This window comes from Desmodus rotundus, chromosome 1 (assembly GCF_022682495.2).
Source record: "Desmodus rotundus isolate HL8 chromosome 1, HLdesRot8A.1, whole genome shotgun sequence".
NCBI classification, from domain to species: Eukaryota; Metazoa; Chordata; class Mammalia; order Chiroptera; family Phyllostomidae; genus Desmodus; species Desmodus rotundus.
The window spans coordinates 83,511,924-83,521,678 of NC_071387.1; the positions used below are offsets into that span (position 1 = coordinate 83,511,924).

Genomic DNA, 9,755 nt, shown 5'->3' on the forward strand with positions numbered 1-9,755 from the left:
AAGTAGACATTTGTCAAAAAGGGAGTGAAAGTTTTAGCCATTGCTACTTGCTAAATTGTGTGTCTTGGTGAATTACACCCTATAGAAATATATGTCACAGGTGTCTGACTGCTGGCACCTCCTTCATGCCTCTAGTGCATGGTCTGAGATTCCATGCCAATCACTCCAGAGTGAACCTCCAAGTGCAATATAACCATTTTCACTCAACTGAGAACAGACTAGCATCAGAGCAAGATGAACAGTTCAGGAGCCAAAAGTCATACTCTGGCATCTCCTTTCAGCAGGAGCACAGCCTCACAGATGTCTCACTTTTTGATCTCTTACCATATGGTAAAAAATCACTCCACACAAATGCATGCAGGAGTCAGCTTGATGAGGTCCGGTGCTAAGGTTATTGACCATGAGAAGTCTGAATTTGTGTTATATAAAATCAGATTGCAGAATGCTTAACTGCAGAAAAGTGTCATCAAGAAAATAAAAAATCATCTAAAATCTCACCACTTCAAGATATAACCATCGTCCCTACTTTGATATTTGTACAGTGCTCATCATGTGCACTAGATATGTTTGCATAAGAATCACACAATTCAGTACCTCACTTTCCACATTATATCTGAGGCTTTATCAGACCATGGAACATTCTTCATGTTTCATTTATGGCTACACCATGATTTAATACTTGTTCCCTATTATTATTTCAGATTTTCACTATTAGAAGAAATATTGCAGTAAACATTTTCTTGTCATAGATATTTTGGAATATGCTTTTTTAGAAAAACTTAGTAAAAGGAGATTTAATTTATGGACAAGGATAGACTCTTATTTTACAGTTAATATTTTTCTTTTTAAAATTTTATACTTATTCCTTTTTGAAAAAATCCTCACCGAAGCACTTTTTTTTTTCCTCTCTACTTTTTTAGAGAGAGAGGAAGGGACAGAGAGTTACACTGATGTGAGAGAGAAGCATCAATGGGTTGTCTCCCATATACTTCCGGACTGGGGATTGAATGGGTAACCTAGGCATATGCCCTGATTGGGACCAAACCCACAACCTTTTGGTTACAGGATGATGTTTCAACCAACTGAGCCACCAGCCAGGGCTAAAATTTTATATTTCAATTACAGTTTATATTCAATATTATTTTGTATTAGTCTCAGGTATACAATATAGTGGTTAGACAATTATATACTTTACAAAGTGACCTCCCTGATATTTCAAGTACCCACCTGGCACCATACACAGTTATTACAGTATTATTGTCTATATTCCCTAGCCTGTACTTTATATCCCCATGACTATTTTGTAACTACCAGTTTGTACTTCTTAATCCTATCATCTTTTCCACCCAGTCCCCCCAACCTCTCTCCTCTCTGGAAAACATTGGTCTGTTCTCTGTATCTGTGAGTCGGTTTCTGTTTCACTTATTTATTTTGTTCTTCAGATTCCAATATGAGCAAAGTCATACAGTAGTTGTGTTTCTTTCTCTGACTTATTTTACTTAGCATAATACCCTCTAGGTCCATCTGTGCTGTCACAAATGGTAAGATTTCATTATTTTTTATGGCCAAGTAGTATTCCATTGTGTATATATCACAGCTTTCTTTATCTACTTGTCTATTGATGGATACTTACACTGCTTCCACATTTTGGCTATTATAAATAATGCTGCAGTGAGCATAGGGGTGTGTATATTCTTTTGAATATGTTTTGGGTTTCTTCTGACATATAGCAAGAAGTGGAACTACTGGATCATAAGACAATTCCAATTTAATATTCTGAGGAAGCTTCATGCTGTTTTCCATAGTGGCTGCACCAATTTGCATTTCTACCAACAGGTCATGAGTCTTCCCTTTTTTCCAAATCTTTGCCAACACTTGTTTCTTGATTTATCAATGACAGTCATACTGATATGTGTGAGGCGTTATTTCACTGTGGTTTCAATTTACATTTCTCTGGTGATTAGTAACATTGAGCAACTTTTCATATATGTATTGGCCATCTGTATGTCCTCTTTGGAGAAGTGTCTATTCAGGTCCTCAGCCCACTTTTTAATTGGATTTTTGTTGTTGTTGTTGTTGAGTTGTATGAGTTCTTTATAAATTTTGGATATTAACTCCTTATGGAATGTATCATTGATGAATATCTTCTTTCATTCAGTAGGTTGTATATTTGTCTTGCTGATGGTTTTTTTGTTGTGCAAAATCTTTTTAATGTGATGTAGCTCCACTTGCTTATTTTTGTTTTGTTTCTCTTGCTAGAAGAGATATCAGAAAAAAATATTGCTAAGAGCAATGTCAAGAGAGTTTACTGCCTATGCGTTCTTCTAGGAGTTTTATGGTTTTAAGTCTTACATTTAAGTCTTTAATCCATTTAAGTTTATCTTGTATATGGTGTAAAGTGGTGGTCTACTTTTATTTTTTTCATATATCTATCCAATTTTTAATAAATTACCATTTATTAAATAAACTGTCTTTAACCCATTGTATGTTCTTGCCTTCTTTGTCATATATTAATTGACCATAGAGACTTGGGTTTATTTCTGGGCTCTCTATTCTGTTTCACCGATCTGTGCGTCTGTTATGCCAGTACCATGCTATTGTGATTTCAGTAGCCTTGTAATATAGTTTGAGATCAGGTAGTGTGATACCTCCAACTCTGTTCTTCTTTCTCAAGATTGCTGTGGCTATTTGGTAGTCTTTTGTGGTTCCATATAAACTTTTGGGTTATTTGTTCTAGTTCTGTGAAAAATACCGTTGGTATTTTGATAGAATTTGTGTTGAATCTATAGATCACTTTGGGTAGTATGGACATTTTAACTATGTTAATTCTTCCTATCCATGAGTACTGTATATGCTTCCATTTAGTCTTGTCTTATCTTCTTTAATTTCTTTCTTCAATGTCTTATAAGTTTCTAAGTACAGGTCTTTTAACTCCTTATCTTACCTTACACTTTAAATCATGCACTATCTTTTTGCTTAAGGTCAAAGTTAAGCAAGCAGCAAAACCCAGATTTGAGCCCTGTTCTGTTAACTACAACCTCCAACATCTGGGTATTTATATACTTTAAATTATCTTTCAGTACATAAAATAAAGCTTTCACTTACAAAGTTCTATTAATTTATTATATGCTCATAAGTTAATGTTTTCAGAACGGTAACCACAGTATCTTAGCTTACTGTATGCTGTTAGAAAATAAAGTTTATTCCAAACTCAAATGTCTGAAGGGACCAGGCAGGGGCTAAATAAATCAGCAGGCCTAATGTGACATTTGGGACCCATCCAGGGTGGCATGGAAAGTGCATGCCACCTGCTCCTATTTATACAAACAAATAATTCAGATCTGAATTTGTAAGTCATTTTAAAACATTGCCCACCAAACAAAACATGAATGTGGGCCAAATGGTGACCAGGTATGACCTTTAGAAACTCTATAAAGTTCGTGAAGGGCAAAGGGCAGATTTTCATTTCATATGGGGAAACAGAGTCACAGAAGACAGGCACATGGCCAGGCACATGTGAAAGTCAGCACATCTGTAGCTTTTCAGGGATTTTCAGCCTATGGCTATGACATGTGTCACAATCATTTTTTACTCATGACAGAGAAAGTACCAAATGAATGATTTGTCCCCCACCCAATTTCAGGACTTTCACTGAGCTAACGTGATCCTCTCACATACTAAACCATTGCTCCTTCCAGAAATCCCTGTCTATGTGGGGACTGACCACAGATGTCAGGCTTCTGTTAGGTGGGGATTTCCCTTTTCAGTTTCCTGTTTCCTGTCTCAGTTGTCATTTGAAGCCTCCCCACCCACAGACCTCATGTTTCAGGGGATGGGGTGCAAGGCAGTGGGTTGGGGCACCATACTGTGCTTATTAGATTCTAGGACACATTTGTGGTGACACTGCTGGGATTTAAGTAAGTGTGTATCTTGCACAGAGATTTAGTTTCTTTTTTGAGTTAATGTAGTATTGTCACTGATTCATTGCTGTCCATCCCCCTGTGCATGAGTTTTTTTGGAAAAAACCCCCACTTTTGAAACCTAAGGAGGCCTGTCCTGCCTGAGAAGGGGTTGACAAAGGAGTAGAAGTGAGGAATTGAGAGCAATGCCTAGCCATTTAGAAAGGGACCAACTCAGACTGCTTCCAGAGCCCTGTGTCATGTGGGAGACCTGTCCTGCAGAATCTGGGACACAAATAACGCTTGCCCTATTTGAGTTAATCTTTTAAGCACCTGGCCTCTTTGTTTTGCTGTTCAAACTTCAGTTTCTTTTCAAAAATTGCAAATGTAAAGGCTGCAGGGGACAAGCAGGTCATGTAAATGAATGAAGCTGCAGGGGTCCACAGAAGGGTGCAGAGGTAATGTGGTGAACTGGAGAGCACTGCTCAGTCTAGGGTTCTAGTGCCTCCTTTTCAGCTGATGGTGGCATGTGGGGTTAGTGGTGACTGCAGGCACAGGTGGTCAAATCTCATTTTGCAAAAGGAGCCAGACGTCCAAGTTATGTGAAAGCTGCTGGTTTTGAAAGGTGGCAATGACTCGGACTTTTACTAATACAGCATGGAGCATTGAGCAGCACATCTGTGCCCTGCAGCCTCTGGTGGGGCTGTGGGTACAAGTAGGATGAACCTGCTACCTAAAGATGGTGTTTGGGCACACTAAAAACAAATAATTCAAGAAATTGTATCATAATGTTGACTACTTACTCAAGGCCTCTTTCCTTCCATACCAAAATTAGCAGACTTCCTGCCAACACTTCAGCCAGGCCATGAGAGTAACCGAGAATTGAATTTCTGAGAATGTGTTAATAAAATAGTTAAACTGTGAACATTTCCAAAGGCTTTTAAAAACATAGCATCTCTGAGGATATCTCTTTAATAAAGTCACCATCACCTGCATTATTAAGATTCAGAGGAAGGTTTGGGGTACAATCACGGGGAGCTTGGAGTAACAACACAGCCTCCTAGGATGTGGAGCCTAGGATGTAGGCTGAGACACTGTCTGAATGCCATTTGGGAGCATGGTAGCCTCACAGCAGGGCAGGTGGGCCATTGGCTATTGTCAAGGGTCTTCTATCTTTGGGTAGGCTGAAGGATCCAGGGATGGGGTGCAGCTTCTTTCACTCCCCTCCTGTAGTTTGAGGGGAAATGGGCTGTCCTAGTCACAGCAGCTTCTGCATTTGTCTAACTGCAGGGTGGGACTTGGGGAGTTCTGGTAGAGGGCCCACCTTGCCTTCTGATAAAATGTTTCTTTCCTAATTGAGATGAGGGCTTTGGGGAAATTTGGACTGACCTAAGAAACCCACGTGAAGTCATATTCTGTGTCATAAAGGCAGTTTTCCTGAAATGGAATACCTTAAAAATGTGAGCAAAGTAGAATAGCCCCAGGGGGTTGTCATTAAGCTCTCCCCCTCAGGGCTGGCTCAGTGCCAAATGGAAATGCTGTGTCCCCCTCCCCATTCAGCCCTGTCCAGTGGCCCACTCCTGGAGAAGGGGCTGAGGCCTGGTGTGCAGGGAAATTTTTAGTATTATAAATGGTGATGGGGGAGGAAGTGCTAAGATGTCAAATAAATCTTATTTGCAACATTTCCTGGTGACCTGGAACCAATACTATTTTTTTAAAGCTGCCTCTCCAGCCAGTGAAAGCCTACCTGAGGGTTTGACTACTTGAGCTAGATGCAACTCTCCAGCTGAGTTAATTAAAAAAAAAGTATTTATTGATTTTAGAGAAGGGGAGAGAGATTGATTTGTTGTTTCACTTATTTATGCATTCATTGGTTGATTCTTGTATGTGCCCTGCCCAGGGGTGAATTGTGCTCTAACCAACTGACCTACCCAGCCAGGCCTCTCGGCACAAATACATTTAAAAAAGAACAATGTCCAAGCCTCAATCACTTCAAAATAAACAGATTTTATCTAATCGAGGCACACCATCACTTTATATGTCACCAAAAAAGAAAGGAAACAATAGTAAACAAACACAGCATGATGCTGCCTGGCCCTGCTTGGCTCCAGCAAGGCCAAGACACAGTTTCAGGAATGTTAGGTGAGCGAACACAGCTTCTTGGAATGGGAAAAGGTGGCCTGATTTTGTAGCTACCTTTGCTGGTGAGCCACCAGGGGGCGCCAGCCACTAGCTCACTTGGTTATTTTTCTTTGCCATTTTCTCCATCAGGGTGCAGAGCTTGCCTGGGCTTCCAGGAATCCCCTCCTGCTGCCCCACCCACCCTCCCTACCCCAACTCCGCAGGATACAGCTGCTGTCCGACCCAGTCTCCAGGGCCTCTGGAGAATGGGTTGGGGTAGAGAGCTGCAAACACCAAAAGTGAGCCAACAGACTGAAATGCTGTAGGTCCAAAATGGTCACATCGTAGAATGTCTCTTAAACTCTCTTAAGGTCTCTTCCAGTTTTATTATTCTATTTATTACTGGAAAAGAAGCTTTTTATATATACATACTTAAATAATTAAAAAATTCAAAATACCGTAAGAAATATGGACTCTTGCTCCATATATCTCGCCCACCTCCTCCTCGGGTGAGTTTTGCAGCCCTTATTCTGACTTCCATCAAAGGGTAGTTTGGCTTGGGCTCAGTGGACCCTGTCAGAGCCACCCCTTGACAGGAGGGCGGAGGGCCCAGAGGTCAACACCGGAGGCAAGTGGAAATAGGGAGAGGAGGAGGGGGTGGTCAAGATCATTCTGGTGACCTGTAGAGGGCGCCCCGGGAAAGGGATTCTAAGCCTTGAAGCTTGTTTTCCAAGCTTCTAGGGACTGGAACCTTGGGGTCCTGGTGGAGTGCACCTAGCTTTGTAGACAGTGCTGCAGCCTTGAGTTCTTTTCAATTCCCGGGTGGGGCAGAACTGCAAACAAAGGGGTCGCACGTGCAGAGGGGCAAGTGCAGGTGGAGCGCACAGAAGGGCGCAGGAGTGGCACGTGGCCCAGACCCCCACCATTGGGCAGCTCGGCTACCGCCACGCGCTGAGCCTTCCTGCTCGCCCCACCAGGCAGCAGGTGGACAGTGTCGCTATGAAGAGAAAGCTTGATTGTCCCTCCTGCAAACCGCCACACGCCAGACCTCCGCTATTGTGCGCCCTCCATAGAAATGCAAACGAGCCGCGTGCGCTGGCTACAATCTGCTCACGGGCCCAGCACCCGGTGGTAGCACTCGACCGGGGCACAGGGACCTTCACTAGGACCTGCCAGCGCCTTAGGGTCGGGACTTCGATTGTGCATTGAGGCCTCCCCTGCGTGCTCCTAAGTTTAAGTGTCGGCTTTGCGAGCTTAAAGCCAGCGAGCGCTGCGTGATTTTGCTTTAAGTTTCAGTCTCAAAGCAAGTTTCCAAATTAAACTCCAAATTAAAAGATAAAAATAGAAAGGTAGCAACAAACACAGAATAAATCCTTTAGATTATCCAAAGGTGCATTTCAAAAATTGCTGTCTTATTGACAAGTATTTTTTTAATATGTAACTTCTCCTTTTAAGGACTTAACCCATAAAAATCGAGATGAAATCTGCAGGCTCCAATCTGCCTAGTAACACCCCGACAAAAGCAGCAGATTTGAGGCATTGTCATCCAACTCCCCCCCACTCCTGCCCCCGCAGCCCTCCCCACGTGGCCTTCTGGCAGGAGCCACCAGCGCCGCCTCATTTGCATCAGAAAGCGGCGCCCGCCAATGGGCTCGCAGCTTCGTGCCAGCTGGCGGCGCCTGGTCCCAGCCTATATAAGTGTACTCTGCGGCGGGCACACTAGCTAACAGTGGGCGCGCCGCAAGCGGGTTGCAGGCTTTCGTGTCCTCTCTCCGTCCACTCTGCCAGCTCCTCTTTTGGATATCTAGCCGCTCGTAGACTGCACCATGACACTGGAAGAAGTCCGCGGCCAGGACTCGGTTCCGGAAAGCACAGCCAGGTGGGTCGGCGCCCGGTGCCGGATGTTTTGGAGCGCTGGGAGCTTCACTCCACGGTGTCCACAACTGGTCGGGTGGAAGCCTGTTGGCTGGGGCGGTGGGTACGTCAACGGAGCTCTAAGGGACGTTCCTGGGCTAGGGCGCCGGGGGTGCGGTTGGGGACCCCATCACGGTTTGTCCAGTCTCCGCTCATGGCCCTGGCTCGTTCGCAGGATGCAGGGCGCAGGGAAAGCGCTGCACGAGTTGCTGCTGTCAGCTCAGCGCCAGGGCTGCCTCACTGCTGGCGTCTACGAATCAGCCAAAGTCCTGAACGTGTGAGTATTAGCTCAGCACGCGGGTGGCCACCCCGGCAGCGGCAGGGAAACCCAGGAGACGGTGGGGGCATCCAAGATCGCTGCCCTGACCTCACCACTCCATCCTTGCCCGCGCAGGGACCCCGACAATGTAACCTTCTGCGTGCTGGCCGCGGATGAGGAGGACGAGGGCGACATCGCGCTGCAGATTCATTTCACGCTGATCCAAGCGTTCTGTTGCGAAAACGACATCGATATCGTTCGTGTGGGCGATGTGCAGCGGCTGGCGGCCATCGTGGGCGCTGGCGATGAGGGGAGTGCTCCAGGAGACCTTCACTGTATCCTCATTTCGGTGAGTGCACTACTCAGGTCCCCACTCAGTCCCTCCCCCAGTCGGCCTCTAGTGGCCAACCTAGCTGATCTCTGCTCTCTCCTCTCAGAACCCCAATGAGGATGCATGGAAGGACCCCGCGTTGGAGAAGCTCAGTCTGTTCTGCGAAGAGAGCCGCAGCGTCAATGACTGGGTGCCCAGTATCACTCTCCCCGAGTGACAGCCCCACGGAGGTCCTTGGTCTGATCGTTGTGGAGACGCCCCGGGGCGCCTAGCGCAGGGCTCGCTCTGTGGATGCGCCCTCTGAGGGCGCAGGTGTTCGGCGTGGAGACTGGAAGGCGGGGGCACGTGGAGAGCAGCGAGGAGGTGCGGCTTCCTCCAAGAAGGGGGCCCAGTGGCGGCAGGGGCAGGCTGGCCCGGAGCCAAGGACTCTACACGTGTGGGGAGCGGCTACTCGCCCAGTAAGCCCAGAGGCCGGACATTGGCAGCGATGCTGGGAAGGATGGACTGCCCTGGCAGGGTGACTCAGCAGACTGCACTGTGGTCAGGAAGCAGGGGAAAGGCGAGGCCAGGCGGCCTGGACTTGCACAGTTTCTGGAGCTCTGACGGACCTAGCAGTCTGCACTACTATTTCAAACGGATCTGGGCAATGGTTCATTTTCCAAAGGATTATGCTGCTGCAGCTTTGAATTTTACAATAAACTTACTGAAACAAACATATTCTCTTTATTGAGGGTAGGGGGTCCTTTCTGATGGGGAGGTGGTCAGCAGGCTTGCAGGTGATTGCTGAAACTTATGGAGCTGGATGACACCTGTTCATCCTCCTGTCTAGGCTGAATTACATACGGGTTCCCAAGGAGCTGGAACTGGGGGAGGGGACACTGCCCAGGAGTTAGGGCAGGACTTGAGCCCTGCTCCTATTTTTCTCCTTTTAGGAAGACTTTTAAATTTACAAGGCAGGAGCATACTTCAGATAAGACATCACTGCAGCAGCTAAAGGCTGGCCATCCAACCTGATTAACATCAGCTTCGCTCTGCCTTCCCCCTCCTCCCCTGCCCCTCAACAGCTGCTTATCAGAACAGCTTGCAGGAGGCAGGCAGCATTTCTGCACAATGAGCATTGCCTAGTGCAGATGCTGCCTTTTGTGGTCCCTGAGGTTGGCAGCACACAGCTCTCAGGAACCTTTCCCTCTTAAAGGAATGGCGCTTAAAGCAATGTCATCAAAGTATTAAC

The 9,755-nt window shown here is 45.7% G+C and overlaps 1 protein-coding gene across 1 annotated transcript; it reads left to right on the forward strand.

Moving 5' to 3' along the window:
* Positions 1 to 7,727: 7,727 nt before the first annotated feature.
* GADD45G (growth arrest and DNA damage inducible gamma) lies at positions 7,728 to 9,231 on the forward strand. The gene is made up of 4 exons (XM_024563363.4): positions 7,728 to 7,899; positions 8,110 to 8,211; positions 8,329 to 8,542; positions 8,631 to 9,231. Exons 1-4 carry the CDS (start codon positions 7,847 to 7,849, stop codon positions 8,739 to 8,741), a joined length of 480 nt encoding a protein of 159 aa, XP_024419131.1. The 5' UTR covers positions 7,728 to 7,846; the 3' UTR covers positions 8,742 to 9,231.
* Positions 9,232 to 9,755: the final 524 nt, after the last annotated feature.

Coding starts and splice junctions, on each gene's coding strand:
- GADD45G (XM_024563363.4), top strand. CDS start 7,847: ATGACACTGGAAGAAGTCCGCGGCCAGGACTCGGTTCCGGAAAGCACA. Junction 7,900..8,109: donor GTTCCGGAAAGCACAGCCAG/GTGGGTCGGCGC, acceptor GCTCGTTCGCAG/GATGCAGGGCGCAGGGAAAG. Junction 8,212..8,328: donor TCAGCCAAAGTCCTGAACGT/GTGAGTATTAGC, acceptor TTGCCCGCGCAG/GGACCCCGACAATGTAACCT.